Genomic DNA, 26,894 nt, shown 5'->3' on the forward strand with positions numbered 1-26,894 from the left:
CTGTTGAGAGCAAGGTGGCCATTGTAGACATATTTCTCATAGGTTCGGGGAGTAGCCTGAGGTTCAAGATCGGTTTGTGGGAAATATTCGAGTGTGTTATTGCTCCCGGTCAAATATGTTTAATTTGGGAAATGTATTGTGCCGTTTATGATTTTTAAAAGTTATTTTGTTTTTGTTTGAATTATGTTATATTAGTTACTTTTTTTGTATAAGGGAAGAGTAAATGTAGTGTTCATGACATACTGTGTTTGGTTATGAGGAGGTCATTCATTAGAACCTGAATAGAGAATGTCTAGAATGTTCTTGTTCGATTCCAGGTCACCTGGGGAGAGATCGCCTGGTTCCTTTCGTTTGAACTATTTCCAGGTGCTGTCCAGTGTAGATTTGATGCGTAAAGTGAAAATGATGAGTTGCTGAAGTGAGTACCAGCTTCTTACTTTGTGGTCTCTTACCTGTGTCGGATCCTGCCAGATGATCTTCGGAGATGGCCCCCCTTCCATTAAAAAGATTGTAATAGCTGCAGAAGATCAGTATTCAAAAGATAGCGAATGTTGGAGCACCTTGGAGTTAAGGGATGAGGACATTCAGATTCTAGAGGTCAGATTGAAGTCAATGTTGCTTCTAGTTTAAAGCAGTGCTTTAATTTTTGTGTTGAAAATAAAAAGTATTAGGTGCTATGACCCAAGGTATTACTCTCGGGTCCATTGCACCAGGCACAACCCACATGTCACTTAGACTGCGTGTTTAAAACCTTGTTTTATCCTTTATATTAAATGGCTAAATGTTCCGCTAATGAACTTTGCTTAAAAATACACACACAACACTGCCATGTGGTGGTTTCTAATAAATATGTGCCAGCATTTACGAATAAGTGCCGGTGCTGAGCACCGGCAAACACCTGCACAAATTAAGCACTGCTTCAAAGTAAGAGACAGCATTAAAAGATTTAATGCATAATCATAATCTGCGATCTTTAAATAAAATTCACTGTAACGGTATGGATATCTACGCTCCACCTAGATGCTTACGTGGCCCATAAACTTCAAACGTGACACGTGCTACAGTAACCGAAATAAAGTGTAATAGAGCCTTTCCTGTTATCATGTTGTATTTGAATTCACATACGTGAAAGGTAGCATTGCATGGGTATGGAGAATTGTGCCTTTGTTGCCGAATTACAGTGGTTTTGTCTGATTAAAAACATCAGAAAATATGTTTGTAACAATATGCTGTAGTTTCTACGGTACTGAGCGAGGGAAACTTGATGGAATCAGAAAAGTGACTCTTCCTTCTTTATGAAAGTATGATGCGCACTGGTTTTCTGTGTTGTGGAACTCGCCTTCAAGCAAATGGAAATGTGTAACTTTTATATAACAAGTGCTAATAATCACATCTTAGTTTGCGCAAGGTCTATTTTTCCCACCTCTTAGCCCATGTAAACCCTTGCATGTTGGGTGGAGGGTCGTCTTGAAAACAAGCTGCAACAAGTCATTCCTTGTTGAAATTTGATTTTCATTGGATTTAAAGATCCCCCTTCAGAAGAGGGCAGGCTCAAGTCAGCATTTCCTAGAACTGCCCACAGTCCCATTGAATTATTGCTATTGGTTGTTGTTTCCGGTCAGAAACTTTCCTTGAAATGAAATATATTGTTAACGAATGGGAAATCTCTGAAGTTCTGTGTGGCCATTTATAGGAAACAAGCCCACATCAGTCGTTCCACCAAAAGGCCAGTGCATCTTCTTGTAATGCTGTGTCGATTCAGGGCATTTGTATCTTCGAGTTGCTTGGCAGAGGTAAACCTGAGAACATACTTACTGGTGTCATTATTTTACTTAAGTCTTGAACATGTATTCTGGGCAGATTACTGCTTGATATGTACTTTTGAACCAGGTTTTGTTTGTGTGAATGATCTCTGTGTATTTACCTAGAGGAATAGTCTTGAGCCAACCAGATCTGGAGAGCGTTTGTGATGTCATCACAGGACTTTGATGCTGGCCCTGAAAGCTGTCTGTATGTCGGACCGGTTCTGACCAGGTTAGAGGTCCATCCACTTGAATGATGTCACAAAACACCTCAAACATCATCACACAAAGCACCACTCTGGAATACATGAAGATGGTGACTTTTAGCGATGCAGCAATGGACAACGTGCCCTCTGTTTTTTCCTCTACATTGTTTGACCTCTCACAGACGAAGAGGGCGCCGATTTCCTACAGGGATTTTTACGGCTGCATATTACCATTGACATGGCCTTATAGACATTTGAGGACTCTTTATGTCTTCAGGAAATGTTTTGAGGATTCCTTCAATGACTGGATTTTGAATCAGCTTCTAAGGATCGGCTACTAGTGGCCTTAACATGTATGTTCCAGTGTCCTTTGAGAGCGCCCGACTCGTTGGAATTTCTCCCCGGATGACTTTCCAAATTTGGTTAAGTCGCATGGGAGTAGCTTGGCATGCATATTGTCCAACATGAGGAACTCTTGGTAAGGCAGTTAGTAATACTCATTACTATTGGGGTGCCTTGTTAGCCATTGGCTTGTCTGCTTGTGTTTGGTATAGGTTAAGACTTCTGAATAATGTGCTTTTTGTAGTTTATGGAGAGGAACATTATTTTGGGGTGTGGAGAAGAACTGTTTTGAGCATGGTGATAACCACATGTATGGTATATCCGGGGTTGCGAATATATGCAATATATGCATTTCTGTCTGATACTGTTGGATGTTCTGTTGCTGGAGGCGGCTGAAGAAGTGTCTAGTTGGAGAATACCTAATAGCCGTTTGGTATTTATGTCATGTTGGGGACTGCTGGAATTTCGACATTGGTATCCAACGAAGAACCTGAATAAAAGTGGGTCAGTAATGCCCCCCCACCCCCCCATCACAGAGGAAGATTGGACAGCTAGTTGCACACTGATCACACTTCTTACTCCAAATGGGAACCTGCGTCTTATTCATTATAAGTATATCCATCAAGTATATCACACCCTCAAATTGTTCAAAATCTCTACGAAACCATGCAAGATGTAAGCGATGTGGGACAGATCAAGCAGACTTTGCGCATTTTGCTTGGTGCTGTGAGAGAGTGCAGCAGTACTGGATAGAAATCACCACTCATCTGGCGAAAATGATGTCCTGTAACATCTCATGCACCCCTAGAGCGTGCTTGCCTGGCCTTGATGTACCACTAAGGGCAAAGGAAAAGAAACTCGTATCCATACTACTATTGCTAGCGAAACCTAGACTCTCCATGCACTGGGATAGCAAACACGCTCCAGTGCTTAAGGATCGGTGGGTTGACGCTGCTTACTGCAGGGATAACTTTCTGATATATGCTGAGAAGCTGCCAACTATCTCTAAACTCTCAGACATCTGGGAACCGCTATCTGAGTATTTACGAGAAAACCCGGATCTGACTAAAAAAGTCTCTGATGCCATGCTCTAACCCTAGACTTTAACATCTGTTATTATCGCCTGTTAAGATTTGATCATGATGTTCTGTACTAGCTGTGCTCAATCTGTGATTTGTATTTTGGATCACGCAGTGAAATTCTAAGATTTATATGTTAAGTGCTTATGACTGATGTATGACCTGTTCTTCTTGATTTTATGAGATAAAACTGGTAAATAAATTTAAAAAAAGTGGGTCAGTAATCCCTTTTTTAGAGAAAATGTGAGTTTGCCACTGATTTGGAACTACAAGTGAGAGGAAATTAAGCCTAACACACATGTATCAGAAAGGGTTATAGTTACCCTGCCTTCTTAAGTTGGCTGTGTTATTCATTTGAGTAAGCAGTAAATGTAAATGTAAATGTATAGGCATTTATATAGCGCAGTGGGGACTGCCATACATTACACAGCATATAGACCCTTACCCTGTGACTTTGACAATTAGTTAATATGTTAATTCATAATTGTTTTAGTTGGTATATTACCAGCCATTTTATATGATGATGGGACAGATGATGTGCTCATTGGAATTGAGTTCTGTTTTCTTAATTAGCTGTAGTAGTTCTGGGGCGGCATGGTCCCACTAGAGCTGAAACCAAGCTGTTGATCAGTCTCCTTGGTTCTATAGAGTTAGGCAAAGATATAAGAAATGTTGCTATGGGGGAAAAAAGGATTCTACACAAAGCATTAAGGGAGTTCTGAATAGGTGGGGGGCATACAATATATTCTGATTTGTGAGAAAGGAGCTGAGATGCACTTTAATGTGTGACCATGGGGAAAGTAATCAAGTTTGCCTTTGGATTGTGGGAGCAGGGTGGATGGCTGTTTTTAGGCAAAGAAGGAAAAATAACTTCTACTAATATGTATAAGGCTCAAGAGAAACTACCCATGTTATCTTTGTGATACTTACACCGTGCGCTGAGAGAGGCTTTTGGGTGGCAACTGGAAGGTTGAAGCAAGAGAGAGATGTTTTCCCTACAGTTGGAACTTAAACTGGCATCTCTGAATACATCTTAAATTCAGGTTAAATACCTCTGCACTGTTCATCCCAATTCTGTTGAGATTTTTCCGAGTTCAGCTATCTCCAAACTCTGCCAGTAATAAAATACACACCTGAAGTAGTCAAGAGGTAGGACACACCCAGAAGCTGACTAAAATGTCAGGTAGAATAACTTCTGTGGCTTGCATCTCTCCACAACCTTTGGTGTGAATAGTCTAACTATTGATTTTATTATGTGTTACACTGTGTGTGTGTGGGATTGTAGATTTTTGCTCGTAGATCTGTGTTAGCAGCCTTGAAGATAATGGTCAATTATATGCCCCAAGAATACCTGGTAGGGTGCATTGAATCAGCTACTTCAGCATTGGTTTATCTACGAATTGAATTAGTGGAGCAGAAGCATGACAAACCCAACTGAACATGCCTTGACACATTGGTTTTGTGAGTAATAGTCAATTAATTTTCCCTAATTCTGCATCACATTGAGCAGTCCTCTTTCATTGCAGTAGGCTTAGTCTTGTGCTCATCCTGGGGGGCATGGCTGAGCTGTCGAACATGGCAGCCGTAGCTTGAGAGAGCTCCACACGACTTGCCAAATCCTTCCACATACAACTGCAGCGGGTCCCATCTGAACCTCCCGTCTGTCATAGCCGCATATCTGGGGTGGGGCCAGGCTGCTCCTTTTGTTGGCCCTAGCTTCCAGCGTGCTCAGTGACCCCGAATATTGCGCGGCTAATCTGCACTTCCTTGGTCAACCGATGGGTTCTGGATGCGCTTGAAGTGCGCTGTTAGCGCCAGCTGTCCTGCACCTTTCGGTTCATTGTGGGCCCAGACCTTGCTCACTTACGGCTGATGGCCCAAGGCATTGGGTGGAACGGCCAGGGCTGCAGTTGCGGTGCCCCCCTCCCCTTTTTGGGCGATGAAGCTTGGAGTTGTTGGGGGACTGTGCGAGTGGCTGGAGCACAATACAGCCGGTGAGTGGCAACCCACCCCCAGACACATCACTTGGAAGGTGGTCTTCTTCCCCTCCAATTGGCACTTGCCTATCGCCCCCTTGCTGGTTTTTTCCGCCCCAGTGCTCTCTGACTGCTCATTCCCCCCCTGCTGTGCACTTGGAAGTTAGAGGCAGGTTGAGGCATGGCAGGACCTGATACTCACTCGATGCTCGGTCATCAGTAGACTGTGACTCAAAGAGGTCAAACTTGTTTTTAGACAACTTTGTATGTCTGCTAGACCAGCCCCCGATCCCCTAGGTGTTAGGGTGAGACTTTAACTGTGTGCTAGATATGTTCCTAGATCATTCAATGCCCCGCTTCCTCAATCCACAGCCTTCAAGGGCACGCCAGGCGTGGCTGGAAAGATGGCAACCAGGCAATGTCTGGCAACCAAACTTCCCACTTCAGAGGGACTACTCCGTGTATTTTCAAGTTCACCTTAGCCACTCAAGAATGGATAGGTTTGTGGGCACCTTTGACATTCACTCATGCATTGTGTCTGCTTCGTACTATGCCTCAGACCATAACCCCCTTCTTATTAAATTGACTTGGGGACAACGGATGGAGCCAATTCTATTCTTTGCAAATGTGCTTGATGACACGTTGTTTTGCCACTTCCTGCTGCAGCATATTGATTCCTATTTTGCAGACAATGAGGGCACTGCCCAGAGTGTGAAACATTTAAAGTTGTCACTTGTGGGTTTTGCATTAAGTTTGTGGTTGGGGGTACAGAGGATGTTAGCAGGCAAGCTTACTCAACTTGAAGCTTCACTGCAGAGTCTTGGGCAGCTACTCTCAACCAACCCGGGCAAGGCAATCAAAGTTAAATCTGTTAGACGCTCCTTCTTTGATAGCCTAGAAAAATTTAGTTTTTTAAAATTACGTTGTGTATCGAGCCAGGACTCACAACGAGAGTGATAGAGCGGGATGGCTCTTGGCACATCTTGCTAAGCCACTGCCTTTGAGTTCTGTCACACTCAGTTTGGCCTTCCCAATGGAGAGACACTGACTACTCAATTGACCATTAGGGATAGTTTTTTTCTTACTGTGGAGACCTGTTTAAACCTCCAGCTGCTTCCACTGCTTTGGCGCTTGATGCTTTCCTCAGTCCGCTACCGTTACCCCGCCTGACTACGACAGCAAGGCAAGATCTTGATTTTTCTTTGTCATTACAAGAGCTCAGAATGGTCCTACACAATCTGCCTTGGGGGAAGAATCCCAGATCCTGTGGACATCAATCTGAATTCTTCACTTTTTTTCTGCCCTCCCCAGTTGGCACACCAGCTGCTTCAGCTTTATTCAACCTCTCAGGGCTACTTAAATGAAGTAATCATCTCTATGATGCTACATCGCCATAAAGATCCAAAAGGCATGTCCTCCTATCATCCTTTATCGATTCTCAATGTTGACGTAAAGATTCTTATGATATTACTAGGTAACCAATTGCTTCTGAATCTCCTTCTATTGGTACACCCTGACCAGTTGGGTTTTATTCCAGGCTATAACGCTTCACATAATCTGAGAAGGCTTTGGGATGTCATGACCAGTTGTCTATAGCTCATCTCTTGCCTGACTTCAAGGCGGTTTTCTGAGTTAAGATCACCGGGTTTAATTCTGTATCTCCCCTCTCTGTGCCAGCTATGCACTTGGGCCTCCTCTCCAGTTAAGACCCTCGGTTTCACTGAGAAATGGTCTCATTTGGATACCTTGGGATTAATATACATCATTTGCCTGAAGATCTTCTTGAAGGTAATCTAGGGAGAACACTGTGGTGGCCGAAGGCCCAGTTGGCGGTCATGGTCCGGATAGCGTTGACTAAGAGGATAGTGCCCCACATCATATATATTTTTTGGTTAATCTCCCTTAGTTTTTTCCACTAAATCTTTTTTTGAGACCTGGATGTGATGATGGGCGAATTTGTTTGGGATGGGGGCACCGACAAGTGGCACTGTGTACTCTTAAAGGTCTCACTGAGCCTGGTGGCTTGGATCTTGAAAAAATATTATCTTGCAGCACATCTTCAGTGACCAGCTCGCTGGTGAGCAGGTCATACCCTCTCTGAGATGGGTCACCCTTGGGGAATCCAATTCAGGGTCAGTTGAGCTCCATGATTCTCTCTTTGAGAACTCCTCTATCTATTGCTCCCCAGGTGCTATCCACTGTGTTGTACTGTCTTTGGCGCTAACAAGTACTTCACAAAGGTAGGTACCTCTGCACTCCAGCGATTCCCTTTACAAAATTGATAACCGTCAACAATGCTATTCCCCTGACCCATCTGGAATTGTGGGCTGAACGGGAAATTTTTACCCTCTCGGATGTATTTTCGGCAGGTGAATTGCTTACTTTTGATACACTTAAGGAAGAATTTGCGATCCCTTTTCATCACTTCCTTACTTACGCTTAAATTAACCGATCACTTGGGCCTGTGTTTCTGGTCCAAGGCTCGGAACCCACCTTTAAAGTGATAATTCAAGCTCTGTACACCATAGTGCAGGGCTTTTCAAAGTTGGTCCTGGAGGGCCGGATCCATGGCAGATTTTTAAGATAACTCCATTTATCTAAATAGGGATATGCTAAAAATCTGGCATGGATCTGGCCCTCCAAGACGGACTTTGCAGAACCCTGCCGTAGGGGATAGGAAACATCTGGTTCGATGGCTTTATCAAGCACATCTCCAGCACCTGGATTGAGCCAGGGATACTCTATAAGCGAAATGGAAGGGTGACATAGGTAACCCATTTCATGATTCAGAGTGGCATATGCGCTATAAATGTATTGAGTTTAATATCCTAAATATATCTTGCCTTACGCCATGTTGCAGCTCTATCATCTACCAAAGAGAGGCTTCGCTCTGTCCTCCGTGCCGATCCCGGACACAAACCTGCCCCACGTTATATGGTTGTGAGGGTCGTCATATGGTTTGGTGGGAATTATTGATCTGCTCTTACAAACTACAGGGCGTTGATTTGAATAATTTGCTGGAGGAACTGATAGTGTACCTCTTCTCTCGCCCAGACTCAGATAAGGCCTTAACTATATTCTTAGATCCTACTGTTAGCAAAGCTACATGTTAGCAAAGCTCCGACCCTATGCCACCGTCGGTACAGGACAGCAGAAGACATCGATTCCCTGGCTGTGATGTGGTAGCGTCCACCTTCATAAAAAGGAGAGAGCATGATTACACAATTACCTTGTAGCTCAAGATTGGGATTTCCTTTGCAAAGCATTTAAGCAAGGTATCATGGATGATACACCCCCTCCCCCCCCTAAGCATTCCTCTACTGTTGGTGTTCGGCTTTGCCAGATTCTAACTGATGCAGATGCGTTCACGATTTGCATTTCGAGCTTTGCAGTCTACGACTACTTTCTTAGACTAGACAAGAATACCAGCAGTTGACTGCACCGAAATCAATACTAATGCTTATTATGCTTGCGGGGTGTGGAAAGAAACAGAGTGGGTTGGAAGGAACAGGTTGGGATGATGTCACCTGTTGTGGTGGCCTGGTTGGTTGACTTTGGGCCTTATAATACTGGAATGGATATCCACCGCAATAGGAAAATGGAACTTCTAATAAACTGTATTCTGGAGTACTCTTTACCTTGATTGCATACTACCTTGTGACTATTGTAAGCTGTATCCAATTGACATCTGCCAGTAAAAACATATTTTAGAGGAAAAAGTGTTGTGCTCATCCTTCTTTCTTTCTTTCTTGGATCATATCTTCTGGTCACTTATCTGAGAGATTCATTGGGATGGCCAGGCCAGCGTTTTATATTAAATGTAACAGGCCTTTTGTTGCACACCTTAGTTATTTCAGTATCAATTTTCAGTTAAACGTATCTGGTCGCTGCTCCATGGACTTTTAGGTCATGATTCCCAAGTCATATTTATATCAGAATAATAACAAATATCAAAGTTACATAGTGCTGGACACTGATGACAATGCACTGATGAATAGTTCAAAAACATGTTTTATATTATCATCTTCTATGTTGTAATTGAATTTCTTAACTCAAGTTTTCAAAATCTTTTTCAAATCATTAGTGAGGAAAAAAATCAAATGTAAATTCATTGCTCCTCTTTTATCTAACCAAAAGATTGTGTATGCAACGCAAACAATTTATAGATAATCCTCTTATTGGTTCTAAATATATACCACATTTTTCTAACCAAATTCTCGATGCTTTTCAAGCACACCTATTCTTCACCAAGTGTATATTATACCTATTTAAAAAATGAAATGTGGTATATTTTTCTGATGAATTGCATTGAGATGTATATTATCAACAGACTTGTTTTTGAAGTATTGAATGGCATATTAGTATAATTGATACGCACTTCTTAACTCTTGGATTTGTCCAGTTTTTGTCTTGTAAGGTTTAATGTTTGCTCATGCATGCAGTCTGCACATCTGTCCCCTACTACACGGCATTGGTTGGCATGCAAGCACCCGCACAACCAGTCTTCCTATATCCCTGTGGGAGCATCACAAGTGTAGGTTGGGTAAACACCACCTCTTCAGCACCGTTGAGCCCATTTCTCTCTATTAGTCAAGCCTCCTCTTAAGAGGATTTACCCCAAATTAACAGTGTATATGGTGTGGAAAGCTGTATTAACTATTTTACACTGTATCACTTGTTACTTCATCCTCAGGCGTTCACAGCAGGGCTTTCATTGGTCCAAGGTTCTTGAGATGGTGCCAGTTTATAGCCTCTCCTTCAAAGAAAGGTGCTTCATTCTCCTCCAGTATAGGCTGACTTCTTTACTCTTAAAACATATCCCCTAATATCCTTTTTTTCTATTTTACTTTTCACAGTGGGGTATCTTTCACGATACATGCGGATGAACACCCTGCGAGTGGTAGTCCTGGTCATTGTCATTTTGGCCACTACAAAGCTTCTCTTCAATCAAAAGTGAGTAGTGCCCCTCATTCTCTACACAGGCAGACCTCAACTTTAAGGTGCATGAGTCAAGACAGAGTGTGCCAAGGATTGTTGTATAAATATCCATAAGCCTTCTGCAGTGTCCTCCTCCCCTGTAGTAGGGCCTTCAAAATGTCCTTTGGGTGCACGAGGAGCTGTAATTTGTGAGAATGTTGAAGTATTGTTTACAAAGTCTGTTAGATGGAACAATATTATACTATACATACTGTCTAGTTTATTCATGATTCTCACTGTCCACGCTGTCCCTTCTATCTAAGTTTAGTAATATACTGAGTGATATCTCTTATTTCTATTAATCATCCTGATGTTCAAATGTTCTACTGCCGTGTAAAGTGGTATGATTCCTGACTAGACCTTTTACCAGCTTCATCGAAGCTATTTGAAAAAAAAGGCCTCAATAGGCTTTGCCAATGCAAAGCTCCTTTTTAAGGCGGTCAGGGGAAAATGGTTGGATGTTGAAAAAGAAAATTCGTCATAGATTGGAAACTTGCCAATGCTCACTTAGTCAACAGAGGGGACTTCCTAAATGCTCCTGATTCTAATCTCACCTCTCACCTCTGTCTATAAAGATCTTTGGGTGTGCAATGTTGTTATGATTCTGCATTGTGAGGTTTCAGTGTTCATGTGTTCTCCTACTTTTGCCACATGGGATTTTGGATCATGGGATCATGTGAGCTCAAGCGAGGCAGCCCTTTTCTCATTCACTCGATAATACCTGTGTTTTTCGAGCATTTGCAGAGGGTGGGTTTAGAGAGTTATCAGTGGAATACATTCATATAGTAATTGAGGGAATTAATCCTGTCACATGTATGAGGACGGGGTACATAAAGCATTAATGAGTCTTATAATCAATCACAAGCTGTATTTTTAATTTTAAATTATGCACTTTGTAGTTAAGACCTTGAAAATGGCAGCATACCTAATGCAGTAAAGAAAGTAAATACATCCTCTTGTTTATAATACAGTTTTGGCCCCAAAGCTTTAGAATACTATCAGTCCATCTCCAGTATCCCCAACCTCTTGAAAGTAGTAAAGATAGCTGTATAGGACAACTGGAGACCTGTTTGAAACGTCATAGGGCAGCCAAGATGCAGGTCGAACCGAGGAACAGATACAACGCTGCAGTATGTGCAAAAATACCTTTTCCAGCATAATGGACTAATTGCAGTCAGTATTTCTACCTGATCTGTCAGTGGTCTTCAAAGCCCTCGATGACAACATCTTGGTGAAATATTTGCAAGAGGAGGTGGCGTTGTCTGAGATAGCAGCACAGTGAGTTAACTGGATTCTTTTGGACCACTGTGTGTAGGTGAAAATAGGAGGCAAGATGTCAAGGTCTTTCTCTGACGTAGATGTTGTGCCCCAAGGTTTTTGCCTGTCCTCCGTTCCTTTCATTGTGTGTATTAAACCTTTACATAAATGGCTTGTGAGTCAGATGTATCATTTTGTTCTTATGCGGACGTATTACAGATTAATTTTCCTCTGACAGGTGATAATTTATCTAATAAAATCTGCTTCAATTATATTTGTAGTAGTACTCACCTTCGATGTCCAAAATCTAGCTAAGTCCTAAAATGATAAGGCTGAGCTCCCGATTGCTCTCTAAAGAAAATTAAAATATAGATCTAATTTTTAGGCCCGGCTGTATGGGCAACCGAAAATGAGCAATGTAAAATCTTTGTGTGTTATTTTTATTCTCATATCCCACGGACTCCCAAACAAATATCGTCTTTGCGGCTCATAGTTATCACCTGAGTCTACTTTACCCCGTTTGCCAGTTTATAGATGAGCCGGAGAGAGAGAGGAAGTTGCAAGAACCATTTTTGGAGGGAAAATAGATGGTTGCTACTCATTGATGATTGGGTCTACAAAAAGAGACTAAGAAAGCCACAGGTTCTGCAAAATGCTTCAGTACAAGCAGTTACAAATGAGGGTCCCTGAGATCATATCTCTAGTGCTTCTCGTTCTCAGCATTGGCTAACATTGGAAGAAAGGTAGGAGTTAAATGCCCTCTATAAGTATGCACAAGGTCATTTATTGGGATTCAACTACTCGTACATCATTCATACAGGCCTTTATGGCTGAACGGAAACCAGCTTGTATTGCTTCTCAAGATTATATGCAGTTGGGCGGAAGGATGAGCCTTTCTATCACAAGCATGTTGACTATAAAATAACCTACCAGAACAGTTAGGAAAACTTTGAAAACTAGCGGGCTTTGTTATGCACTCTTATTGGCTTTCGACGTGCTTGTTTACCTTCAAATCTAGTGTCCTACATAAAAGATAAGTTATAATGATGATGACCATATGAGCTGTAACTTTTTCTTATAAATATTACTTAGTTTTCTTTGAATATATTAGAAAAGAACCTAAAGAAGGCAGAACTTTAGAAATATAAGGGAGGCACAGGAGGATGTGAATGCAGGGCAGGCTGTCCGAGCTCACATGATGGCAGAGATCTGGAAAACGCAGGATGCGCTCAGCAGTCAAAAACCAGAAGCTAGTCTGGGCCAGCCTAACATCTCTGGAGATGGCAACAGAGGGGCTTTTGCTGCACAGTCCAGGCCTGCTTCAGAGCCGCATGCAGCCATCTTGAATGTGGCAGAGACACGGCCTGCTAAGTACACAAGCCCCATACTGAATGCAGGACTTGGGGAAGGAGCTCCCGAGGCCACGGATTGGGTCCTATCTCTGGCTGTGGCAGAAACGGGAAAACGTCCTCCCCTGTCCTGTAAGTAGACCAGACTTATCACTCGAGCTGTATTGGCATCCTAAAAGTGGGTTGGTTCCACACTGGAAAAACAACTAGAGAGCAGGTGACTCTGGGTGTCGCTGCAGTCCTTTCCTAGGAGAATTTGAAATAAAAAAGGAGAAGGTTCCCCTGATGGCAGATGGTGGGACTTTTAATGCTGTCATGTCATGACACAAGGGCAACTAATCTAGACACCCAATGTCGAGTGGCAAGTAGCAGGGCAGCTTGGCAGCTTACAGAATGATGTCACCCCAACTGTACATTAAATGCAGCTGATGAGCATTGGAGTGGGAAAATAGCCTCACTCATGGTGTGCTTACTTATGAACTTCTGTGATGTGATGCTGTAGACTGAGAACAGTAAGGTCCAGTCTCTCCTCATACTGGAGACTACAGAGCCTCACTGAATGATACACAGCAACAGGCATTTAATAATGTTGTAGATGGGTGCTGCCACCTTTCCAGTACTACTCCATAGTCAATACTTTGAATAAATGCTAGCATCTGGCAACCCGTTTAACTGTATCCGCCTACCTTTGCAGGATACCAGAACTACAAAGGAGCGAATTATAGATACAACAGGCTCACGAATGTGGAAGCCTAAATAACGGAGGTTGTCATAATCATAACAAGAAGCTCAGTGCTTGCAAAAACGAATCATCTGTGTATACTGAAGGGTGCATAGAAGAAACAACATCTGTTTAGTGGGGATGCTTGGCAAAAGAGAGGGACCCTCAGTGGAATGCAAGATGGCTGGTCGAAATATTCTACAGTCAAGAGGGCATATAGAGTGCCAATTCTCCCTCCTAGCTCTGGAGTCAGGCCATGCCCCATTATTGTGCTGTTTTTGAATCATAGAGATCGACATACAGTACTGCAAGCAGGTCCAATCATTCAGTATGTAACTCAACTGTGCATATTTATTTAGATTATTCACTTGCTGTACGGAACTCACATAGCAACTTTATAGCAGTAAAGAGGCGGCTTTTAGGGGCAGAGCTGAAAGCTCTTTTTTCTTGGCAAAACTGAATATATTAGTGGGTGGTAAATCCAAAGTTTTTACAGATGGAGCAGCAAACACATGAATTGTTTAGACAAATAAATAAGGAATTGAGAAACACGTGGTGGTGGACAAAGCAGCTAGGTTGGACATCCGGCAGACCTCTACACCGGGAACTTTGAAAAAGCATTTGCAATGCAATAGGTCTCACATTTACTTGAGTTTGAGCTATTGGCGTTGTAAATGACAAGGCCTATATTTTATGTGTTCGTTTTTAAAACATAAATAAAAGGCATTGTCATTTACAATGCCAATAGCTTAAACTCTTGCAAACGCCAGACCTATTGCATTGCAAATGCTTGTTTATTTAATCAGCAGTCAAGTCATTAGGGCAACTGTGGAATATACTTTCCTGTGCATGCTAATCACATTTACTGCTATATTTAATGTTTCAGTTTGTCTGTGATTTTTCTAATGTTTATTACTAGGAATAATGAAGGTGGAGCCGGGTGGCGGCTGGTATGGGTCGGGGGGGTGGCTGGAATGGGTCTGGGGGGTGGCTGGAATGGGGCTGGGGTGGTGGCTGGTGGCCGGGTGGCGGCTGGTATGGGGCTGGGGGGTGGCTGGAATGGGGACACCCTGTTGCACCCCTGAAATGATATTGGACGCTGGTGTTACTCACACACATGTCCCAAGGACATGTGTGTGTGTAACATACAACTTAGAAAAATGCACTTAAGTCAATTTTTCTAAATTTCCGCTATTTACCACGAGGTTTGACTTTGCGGTAAATAGCGGCCCAAAACTGCGAATTCGCAATTTTTTAATGTTTCATGAATTGCATTTAAGGAATCTCAAATAGAGATTCCTTAAATGCAATTCCTCGCAAAATTGCGAAATCTATAATAGCGATTTTTGCATTTGGGATGATGAATCCCAAATGCAAAAATTGCGCTCGCAAAGGGCCAGATTCTCAGAATCTGGCCCTTTGCAAGCCGATTTTACATTGATGAATCTGGCCTTAAATGTATTATGATACCTAGAATGTAACCACTATGGTTAGTCTGGTAAAAAGGCATGAAAGTCATGCAACTGTAAGGGAGAGCAAATAGGCATTTTCAAGAGATGCATCACTGAGGAAGAGATGGCGAAACTACAAAGATACTACTCTATCATACTAGATATTCAGCCTATGACTGAGGAGTTCTTGTATGAATAAGACCAGGTGTTCCAATGTTTGAGAGCATCTTATATTAGATCTTGAATGTCCTATGTGTAGCTTAGAGGTAAAATATACAGACAACCACAAGGCTTAGTAGGTGTAAATGCCGCCAACATAGTACCTGCTCCTTTTTTTAAAGTTATGGCCCTTGCTTTTGAAAGGCATACACATCTCATTAATATGTGTTGGTCACTTAACTGCATTGTTGATAACCACTGGGATAGATCCTTTTCTCCTATCTGGAGCCTCAAGTAAGCACATGCCATTAGGTTGTGACTAACGGACTTGAAAGTGCATATGCATTGTGAAACGCCCATCCAAATTGGAGAGAATACTTCTTTATTTTTTTGCCCGTTCATGACCTTCATACTAGATAAGACATGTTTGTCATATCAACACACAGGATAGGGAAAACTGTAGCTGTTGAATATTTCAATAAACACTGTTTGACCACTCACCACTGCTGTAATCTGAAAGAGACTTCTAGCCACAGATTCCTTACCTTAGAATATTCCTCATGCGTCCGACTCGGCCTGGAATGTTTTTGAGCAATCCCCTTGCCCCTCAACTCTGTGTGGTGTCGTTGGTGTGGTCTGCAGCAGAAGTAATATGTGCAGCGCCTATATAGGGACCAGCCCAGAGCTCTGACCTCAGTTAGTTCTTTTCAGCGCCATCAGCGTGGATCCGGATCGAGCTCCCCATAGCCACTTTTTGACTGATTTCTTTCAACGTTTTGTCAAAGTCTAGTGTGCCTGTTGTGAGGAGTTGGCCTGGTATATGGTGTTCACTATTCTAGTGATCACCTTGCACCAGTCCAAGCAACCCTTATGGTGATGGTTATAAGTCAACCTTATAGACCAGATATCCTAGTGGTAGCGTCGACAGAACAGTCTTAGGCTAAAAGACTCTAGAGGGCGTGTAAAGCTAGCTGTTTTACCATATGTTACCCCTTGAATATCAAATGAAAGGACACCACACAGGATATATATAAAATATATATGTATTTATTTCTAAAACACTCCTCTGAACTCTTTATGAGGTCAGAGGCCAAAGCACATAACAAGTCACTCAGTTATTATACGTTAAGTTGCACAAGTTACGGTTAGGCCCTAGGGGCGAAGAGAACCATATACTAAGAAAGTGGTATAAGTACCACGTCACGAGAAAAGGAAAGGCCTAGTGCCTAGGGAATCGCTGGGGCTACACTGTCTTAACAATAGTTTAGAAGTAGGAGGCCCAAAGGCAGCGCGTGCAGTGTCTTTACACACACGTGGGATTCAATGCAAAGTCAATGGGAACTAAGAAGTTAGATTTAGAAGGATTTAGGACACTTCCGGTTCGGCTAGGAGGAAACAACTAAAGACTTAAACACTTCGATAGTCAATACCCTTGGGAGCACCGAAGTACTTGCGTTACCTCCCCCACGGACGGCGGGTGCATAGGTGTGAAGATGTGTCGGGTTTCGTCGTTGAAACCTATGGAGACCTGAGGAAAGATGCTGCAGGTGACCAGGAGGAAGACGTCCGGGTGGGTCCAAGGGTGGATCGAGGATGAAGAGGACCTGAAAGCAGAGGGGACAGAGTCTGGGTCACTAGCCAGTGACTGGGTGGAACCAGGAAGGAACCAGACGACGTCGAGGAGCAATCAGGTGCTATCTTGAAGCTTGTCTTGGCAGCCATGTGGACCAGGAGGCGTCGACGACGACCAGGTGCTGGAGACGGGTTGTCCCACGAAGTATCTCGCAAATGGAGGGTCGACTTCCGGATTGGAGTCGACAAGCCTTGGCAAAGGCAACCCTCCCAGGATACATCAAAGGCTTCTGGTGCAGACCAGCAAGGTCTGGGGTGCTTCACCTTTGTAGGGAAGCAAGAACCAGTCCGGAGCAACCAGACCAGCGATGTGGTTCAAAAGGATTGTCGTCACAGAGGCTACTAGCCAACGGGCCAGCAATCGGACAATGTGTCGAGCAGAACAATAGCAGAAGGGCCCCAAGCAGAACTTGTGCAGTGTGGGGGGCTGATCTTCGTCACAGAAGGAGCTCGGGATCGGGGCATCTCAATCCCCAGTGCACAGCTTCGAGGGTGCCTCAGGAGCTGCACAGGTAGCAAGTTGCAGGCTTTTCGAGATGTCCGGTCCCACGTGTTTTGTCGCCTCCACGGATCTCAGCTGTGCTGCAGCCGTGAAGAGAGGGTCAGAGCGGTCTGGAAGTCTGGGTCTTGTCAGGCTCGGTGCTCGGGTTCCGGCGGGAACATCGACAAAGCAAGCCGTTGATTTGCTGGATGGTGCCTGGTTGCCCAAGGTGGTCACTCCTTGGCCGCAAGGAAGATTCTTCAGTCTTCAGCTTCAGCAGAATGTCGAAGGTCCAGAGTTTCGTTTCGGGTTTCAGTCAGGATCAAATCTCAAGTCTCAGGACTCAGCTCCTACCTTTATACAACTAAAAGGGGCTGGATTACTGACTAGGTCCCTCCTGTGGGTGGGACCAGGAAGGGGGGTGGTTACACCCCCTCTCCTTTGTCCAGTTTCGCACCAGAGCTGGGGCTGGAGTGCCCCAGCAACCGGTTTGAACTGGGGTATGCATGGAGCACCTAGTGTGCCCAAGGCAGTGTCTCATTCTATCCAGCCCTCCCTGTCCCAATACACAAAGTCCTGTCTGAGGTGGTGCTTGCACCTCCCCAGGCAGGAAACCTATTGTCTAAACCTCCATGACTGGAAGGACTCCCAGCAGCAGGAGCTCAGACTTGTGTCGGTGGCAGCAGCGTCCATTTTGTGACGCTGGGGCTCTGGTTAACTTTAACCGGGATAGTCAGCAACAACATGTCTTCTCCCTCTAGAAGGGTGGAATGCTACGCCCGTCGCCAGAATTGGCGAGAGGGTAGTATTCCAAAGCGTATGACACCTTACATGACATGTTTGGATAAAGCCAAACCAAAGTTAGCATTAACCGTGGGATTATAATGCACTTAAGAGTATATGGTATGGCGATATCATAGAACAGCTATAAGGACATGGTTCCGAAAGCTGCAGACAGGCTCAGCTCATGCTAGAGCATCATCTCACACATAACCAAGCACTCTGCCTCCAAAATTGTTAAGGCCTGCCATAGGATTGAGTTACAGGTTACTATGTGTCAATATGTAAGTAGGTATAGGAATACTATACCTAAGCGAGGGGTGATTACACGACCTTGCCCCAGCTGAGTGATCAGTCGGTTGTGTCAGTTTGTATGGCCAGCCAGGGGTGGCATAGTACATGCTGCAGCCCCTGGTAGGCCTTGGATGCACCTATGCCCTTGGTAACTATTGTACACTGTCCAGGGGCTCATAAGGTGACCCAATATCCAATTGGAGATGTACCTAAAGTACATGGAGTCCATTTTACAGTGAGAGCAGATAGCCTGGGACCCTGATTAGCAGGATCCCAGGCCAACTAAGTCGAAAACCAGCTAAACACTAGGCAAAAAATCTGGGGTAACCATAGTCGGGTATCCACCTTCCTACACCTGTCTTCCGTTTTTTCAGAGATGTCCGTGAAGAAACCCACCGGGTTTAAGCCTTGTGGCACCTGTCATCGACAGATGTTGGTGATGGGCCCCACTTTGTAAGTCTGTGGTGCCTGGAGAGGGACCACAACTCTGTGTCGTGTGTCCGCAGTGTAAATCCATTAACCCTAAGGCCATCCACGAGTGGGCTATGAAGATCTTGGCCACTAGCCATGTGACTCTGCACCACTCCAGGTTTCGTTCATGTGAGAGTTCTTGGGACCGCTCCAGGAGTCTCTTGCATTAGTCTTACTCACACTCCAGGACTTATTCAGGTAAATCCCATCTAAATCTTTAGAACACTTCCAGGGATGCAGGTAGTCTACCCTATTCAGCAACGGAAGCAGAGGACGTACTTATTCGAGTACTACCAAAGCCACTTCGAGATTCACTAAACATGTCTTCATACAGTTCCCCTCTCCATGCTCAAACAAATGAAGATTGAGCAAGATCCTAAATGCTATGTTATCCAGTATTGGGGTATCTTTCATAGATTCACATGCCTGAATCATTCCCCGTCGCCGAGGCGGGAGTCCCACGGTATATAAAAAAGCAGCGCCAAAAGTAAATTACAGTAGTAGGCCCTATGAGAAGGGCTAAGGCCTAGATTGTAGTAGCCTATCTACCTCATTATGCTAAAAAGACCAAAGTCTTTGCACCAACCAATCAGCTTACAGCACCCTCTAGAACCCTCTCTGCAGAGCTAGTTCTCCTCAGATCTTGACTCAGTTTTCGTCATCAAAGCTTCAGGATGTCTGACAAGAAGGCCTTGTTTAGACCTTGTAGAACATGTGAGAAGAAAAGGGTCCAAGTTGATGATCAACATAAGGACTGCATTTATTGCCTTTATCCAAAACATGAGGCAAAAAATTGCAAGATCTGCCGCACCTTCCCTTCTAAAACTTTATGGGATAGGGAGGCCAGAGTCCTTTTGTGGCTAAAATCCTCTTCTACGGATGACCAAGACAGAGCCTCTACCTCCAGTAAGAGAGCGAGATCTCAAGAGGATAATTCAAGTGAGGGGAGAAAACATGTTAAAACCTCCCACTCGAATTCAGGCTCTTCACAGAGATCTCCATCTTATATCTCTGGAGCCTCAGCCACCAAAGAACCTTCTAAGAAAACTGTGAGTAAGAGCTCTTCTGTCTCCTCACCTGTGACTACCATTTCTACTTCTACTTCTTCATCTACGGCTATGATCTCCACTACAGCCATCACTTCTCCTATCCTATCTACAAGAATCTGTATTGTGGCTAAAAGAACCCTCGTCGTCGACGACCGCCTCGACGACGAAGAAGCACCCGTCGATGAAGAAGCCTCCGTTGACGAAGTCATCTACGGTACCGTCGACGACTGTCTCGTCGACGAAGAAGCAAGGTCCATCGACGATGAGTCCGTCGACGACATCGACGACGAGTCCGTCGACGGTGACCCCGTCGATATCAAGCCCGTCGACGATTGTCCCATCGACTTAGAGTCCGTCGACGGTGGTCCCGTCGACGTCGATTACATCGACGACGAATCCTTCGTCATCGACCTCGTCGACGATGAACATATCGATGAAGACTGTGACACCGTTATCACCGGTGGCATCAAGAGAAATAGATACTGCTTCATCTAAGCCTTTAGCTGTGAAACAGGCTTTTTCTACCCCGCTTTCTACAAAGACCTTTCAATTAGTATCATACCAGAGACAGCAAGAATCTTACATTTCGCCATTTATGCACTCTCATCTCCTAGAGACCTATGCTGATGACAAAGAGGAGAGTTTTGAGAATGATGACAATAAGGGTGCTTTTGGAATAGCTCACCATCCCTCAGAATTAGATAATAAATGCCAGGAGGATGATGAAGAAGAAGACACTTATTCTGTGCATTATTATCAGGAGGACATTGTAGTCCCTCATCATACATAATACCAGAGGAGGTCTCAGGTTTCGGAGGCCAGTCATTTACCACCAAGCCTCATCCAAGATTTACAGGCTATGCTGGCAGATTATAAACAACGTTTTCCACCTCAACAGGTTGTGCCTCCAGCCCAACCTGCTGTTCCAGTTCCTCAACCTGATGTTCCACCGCCCAGGTCTCCGGTCACGGAAACTCCACAACCTGCCTTGCCTACGCAGACCCCGGACACTTCTTCGGATGAAGAAGTAGAGGAAGGAGAGTTACCTAATAATCCACCGTTGGATCCGTGGGAGGACTACGTTATTCCCATGCCGTCTCCACCAACTCCACAACCTTCAGACTTACCGCCTGAAGGCATAGGTGGTTTCCATAATCTCATGCAGCGAGCTGCATCTAGGTTTCAGTAGCCAGTGACAGTGGAGCAGTCAGAATGTTTCCTCCATGATTTTAAAGAAGAAACTAGGAAGGTGTCAAGAGCCATTCCTATTATAGATTATATCTGGAAAGAAGGTGTCAAGGTGATGAAAAACCCTGCTTCAGTTCCAGCAGTGTTGCCAAGGATTGATAAAAAGTATTGCGCTCCTCTCACCAGTCCTACATGCCTCAATGGACACACGCGGACGGATTCGGTCATCTCGCAGGCCGAGCAGCAAAGATCGAAAAACCCAGCCACCCCTATCACTACACCACCGGATAAGGAGGGGCGTCGTTTGGACCATATTGGTAAGAAATTTTCCTCCATGGCTGCTGCCTTGATCAGAGCTCCAAATTCTTTAGCGATTATAGGGCGCTATGATCGCCAAATGTGGTCCGAGATGGCTGGTTTGATTAATCTAATGCTAGAGGATAAAAGACAGGAGGCACGCAAGATCTTAATGGAAGGGGAACGTGCAGCGGCAGAAACTATCGACTGCGCTTTGGATATTGCTAATACGAACTTTAGACAGCTGGCAGGAGCTGCAGTTCTCAGACGACAGGGCTGGCTAAAGGCTACCACCTTTAGGGCCGAAGTCCAACTTAAGATCCTGTACATGACTTATGATTGGGAGTCTCTATTTGGGAAACACATCGACGAGGCTCTCCAGGCAATCAAGACGGATACAGACACTGCAAGATCCCTAGGTTCATTGCAGTACAAGAGAGGATATTTTAGAGGTGCTAGACGACGTGGATACTCCTAGAGGAAACTACTACCAACAAGGCAGACAATATCCGCCTCAGTACCGGCAAAAATATCAGTCTTCTTATCGACAATCCGGAACAGCTAGTTTCTCTTGCCAAGGTGGACGAAAGCGCACAAACAATCAAGGGCGAGACACTCACAGAAAACAGTGAGATCAGCCGGGCGCCAACCTTATTTCCTTTCCTCCCTGTGGGCGCGAAGATATCTGCCTTTCAAGAACAGTGGCAGCGGAATACATCCGATCAGTGGGTACTGGACTTAGTACAACATAGTCACACCCTGGAGTTTGTCACCACACCACCAATAACTCCGCCCAGGGGTCCCCTTTCCCCTCGTCTTCACTTATTGTTCAAGGAAGTTCATTCGATGCTCCTCAAGAATGCTATAGAAAAAGTTCCAGTACATCAGAGGCAGACAGGCTTCTATTCCTGTTTTTTCCTCATAAAAACAGAAATCAGGGGTATGGCGATCGATCCTAGACCTGCGCAAACTCAACAAATATCTCAAGAAGCATGGTTTCCGCATGGTGACTCTTTTGGAAATTCTAAATTGCCTCAACAAGGGAGATTTTATGGCTTCCTTGGACATGGAAGACGCATACTTCCACATCCCAATCCATCCAAAACATCGAAAGTATTGCCGTTTCACTGTGGCTGGCGCCCATTATCAGTTCAAAGTTCTCCCATTCGGCTTCAAGGCGGCGCCAAGGATTTTTACAAAGGGCCTGGCCCCAGTAGCTGTCGCACTACGCCCATCAGGGATCCAGGTTTTCCGGTACTTGGACGACTGGCTAGTCAAAGGTTCATCAAAATGCAGGGTGCAGAGCGACATAACAGTGTTCCGCAATCTCTTTGCATCCCTAGGTCTCACTGTCAACGAAAAGAAGTCTCAATTGGTTCCGAAAAGAATCCTACTTTTCCTAGGAGCTTGTCTGGACACGATACAATGCAAGGCAATCTAGTCTCAAGAAAGGCAGCTCCGTCTACAGGCATTGGCTATAAAGCTATCCAAAAGAAAGTCCCTTTCTGTTCGCCTCTTTGCTTCACTTCTGGGAATGTGTTCCTCAGCCATAAATCTCATTCCGCTGGCACGCCTCAAAATGCAGCCTCTACAGGAGGAGCTACATCTTCAATGGCAGCAAGCGACAGGCTCCTTCGAGGACATTATCGAAGTCACCCCACGTATAGTGGATGCTCTGAAATGGTAGACACAACTTCACAATCTAAAACAAGGACTCACGTTCTTACAAACTCCTCCAGACTTCGTCCTGACGGTGGATGCGTCCATGGAGGGCTGGGGAGGCCATTTCCAAGACTTGCAGGTGCAAGGCAAATGGTCTCAGAAACACAAGAAATGCCACATCAACAGTCTAGAGTTGAGAGCCATCTTCCTAGCTCTACAAGCGTTCCTCCCCAGAATCACCGGGTCTTCAGTCCTGGTCCGAACGGACAATACCACCAGCATGTTTTATGTAAACAAGTAGGGAGGGACAAGGTCAGCTACACTATCAAAAGAGGCTCAAGAGTTATGGGAATGGCTAACGCTTCACGATATAACTCTCAAGGCGGAACATGTCAAAGGTCTGCATAATACCCTGGCAGACAAACTAAGCAGGTCCTTGTCGAATTGCCACGAGTGGGAGCTGAACAAAACGCAATTGATCAGATGGATAGCCTCTGCGATCCATTTCTGCCATGTTAAAGCTAACCGACCACTACAAAGGACTGTAAGGTCTCACTCTACAAGAGCTGTAGCAGCGTCTACAGCATTGTTTGCAGGAGTAATGCAGGAGAACATTGGCCGTGCTGCGACATGGAAGAATGTCCACATGTTTACAAGACAATACTGCCTGCAATCAGCAAATCAAGAGGATGCGGCAGTTGGCCAAGTGGTTTTAAGTCACCTGTTTCCATAAGAACATATTCAGGTAACAATGTTTGGTTCATTTTTAATGTGTGTATACTATTCAGTATTTTTGTTGATATAAAAGAAGGGTATATTTAACAGATTACTTGTTTATGTTATGCTAATATTCCTTGCCTGTGGAGTACTAGATGTCTACTCTTTTGAATTTAGACATGATTTTATTAGTAGATCATTCACTTTGCATTTGTTGGTTGTTAAATATACGTTTATGGGGGTGCACCACAATAAGTCTCCCACCATCCGCAACCGACTTTTGCCTGGCTTACTACTTGCTATTCTGATTCAGGCATGTGAATATATGAAAGATACCCCAATACTGGAAAGAAAACAAGTTACTTACCTGTAACTTCAGTTATCCAGTATTGGTATCTTTCATAGAATCACATGCACCCACCCTCCTCCCCGGAGAGTCAGTTCTCTAAGTTTGGGATACTCATTCCCTCTTGTGCTACGAAATCTGAGGAGAACTGGCTATGCAGAGAGAGTTGTGTTGTAAGCTGATTGTTTGGTGCAAAGACTTTGGTCTTTTTAGCATAATGAGGTAGATAGGCTACTACAATCTAGGCCTCAGGCCTTCTCATAGGGCCTACTACTGTAATTTACTTTTGGCACTGCTTTTTTATATACCGTGGGACTCCCGCCTCGGCGACGGGGAATGATTCAGGCATGTGAATCTATGAAAGATACCAATACTGGATAACTGAAGTAACAGGTAAGTAACTTGTTTTCTTACCTCGGATGGTACCAATATTAATACTGCTCGATCAGGCTTTATTTTTTCCCGGGAGGGTATGTCATATAATTTGAAGAGGTTGCTTCACATCAAGGGGAACATGTAAAATGGTGACAACCGTTCAGCAGTGCCAGTGATATGGACACCTTCTTTGATTTGTTTAATTGGGAGCATGTTTATGCCACGCTATGCCATAAGCAATTTTAGGAGCATGTCCTTGAATGGCTCAAGATATTATATGTGGCAACTTCTGCAAGAGTTATTAGAGGTGTAATTATTTCGGAGAGGTGGGACATTTTTAGAGGAATCCATTAGGGGTGGAGGGGTCCACTGTCTCCTGTAATCTTTGCACTAGTAATGTAACTACTGGCTTGGGGGGTGAGAAAGGTGGTGATAATCTGGCCCATGATAGGAAAAAAGGGGCATTATACGAACTTAAGCTCCCAATAAAGATTGGTGGTGCTGGATTATCTGACTTAGAACTATATTTTCTGGCGGCTCAGATATAATGGATGGCAAGATGGATGACAGAACCTAAGGCACCAGATACTAAATTACTCAATAAACACATTAGAATTACTTCAATAGTGTTGGATATTTGTGGGGCTACATAATAGAAGGGAGGTTTGCCTTTAATGATTGCTTCTGCAAGATATTGTTGTTAACATACACTAACAAATCTAAGTTGATTATGGAATACACCTCAGGGATCCCGCTGCACAATTGTAGTGGTATGGGACGGATAGTGAAACTACCAAAATAAGTGATTTGTTTAGTGGAGAAAACTTGAAAAAATATCTAGAATTAAAGGGAAAATGTAACCTGTTGTGAGACAGTTTATTGGATCACCCATGCAGCCTAACAAAAGTGGGACATAGGAATTGACAAACACCACATGGATAGGGTGCTGCATCTATAATTTATGGGAAGACTCACTAAGTAAAGAACTCACAGATTTACAGTGAGACAGGATTAAACTTGGTCCTAAGAAGGTCTCTAGAAATTCTATTCTCAAATATATATTTAATTTAACCAGTGCTTAATTTGTAAAAATAAAAAAACTAATTAGTGCCCAAAAGCGCTCCTCAGAAGCCCAGCCAGGTATCAAATGTCCGCTCATCGAATACCAGGGCTGCTAGTGCTGAATCCACGTCCGGCCTCTTTAAAACACTACCTTACACACTCTGCCCCTTTGTCTCACTCCTGCAGTATCCTGCCTTTTCCCTTTGTAACTATTTTTCTGTCTCTCTTCTTTCCCATATGTATGTTTTTCCCTCTCTTGCTCTCGTAAAATGTCAGATGAAATAAAAATATGTTCCATTCTCCAAAAATGCATTCCGTTAGCACCCACCGGCAACCACTTGCTCGAATTATGTATTGCATTTAACGATTTGCACAAAACATTTTAATCCCCTTTAAGATTACAAAGGATTTAAACTAAGATTCCTAGATACTGCCCAAAATGTGGGGCACCAACTTTTATAACATAGCGTGATTGTGTGGAAGTTTGGTGGACTATTGGGAAAAAGTTACAAGATCCATCCACAGGAACAAGCTACACAGTCCCCTGATTTATCTTCTGACAGTAATGTCCTGAGCCAAGAATGTTAAAAAAGAAAGTAAGTGTTTGTAGCATAGGTGGCTGTAGATACACATGGCTAGCAAACCCACTGCCATCTGGTGTTGGATTTGGATTTTTGCAAGTTGTTTATCTTCAAAGAAGTCTCTCGAGTCTCATGATGTGATGTAACTCCTCTTCTTGGTGTACATTGCCCATAGGCACTGACTCCGTGTTAGACTGTTGTTTTCTGCCTGAGTTTAGATGTATACTAGGTGGGCTCCAAGTTTGTTGTGTTCTCAATTGTTTGGTTCTTTTTTGATCCCGTTGTGCCAGATTCAACAACGCTCCATTCTTTTTCCCTCCCGAAGCGTAAATACCTCTGACAGCACCGACGAACGTCAGAGAAGCCACAGGCAACAAGGGCTCCTGCCCTTCGAGGACCAAGAGTTGTCTTTAGTCCTTCATCACCAGAGAATGCTGTGCGTGTGATGAAGTGGACACCCTTTCAAACTGCCCGCACTGCGATTTAAAAAGCCTATGGGTGGATTAGTACTAAGTGTGCAACTTGAGCCTGTCCCATGGCTACGACGATGACTCCTGTGCATTGTGCCTCATCTTCAGATCCAGGAAGACTCTAAATATAATGGAGGTCATCAAGCTGATGCCCGAAGAGAGGTCCTTGT

At 44.0% G+C, this 26,894-nt stretch overlaps 1 protein-coding gene across 1 annotated transcript in view; it reads left to right on the plus strand.

Annotated features, from left to right (window-relative positions):
• LOC147684635 (hexosaminidase D-like) overlaps positions 1-26,894 on the plus strand; it is a 242,608-nt gene that overhangs the window by 42,620 nt on the left and 173,094 nt on the right. Inside the window, exon 2 of the mRNA XM_086940480.1 lies at positions 10,262-10,358. Coding sequence (XP_086796606.1) covers positions 10,262-10,358 — 97 coding nt within the window. The remainder of the gene's footprint in view (positions 1-10,261; positions 10,359-26,894) is intronic.

Source organism: Lissotriton vulgaris, chromosome 10, assembly GCF_964263255.1.
Source record: "Lissotriton vulgaris chromosome 10, aLisVul1.2, whole genome shotgun sequence".
NCBI classification, from domain to species: Eukaryota; Metazoa; Chordata; class Amphibia; order Caudata; family Salamandridae; genus Lissotriton; species Lissotriton vulgaris.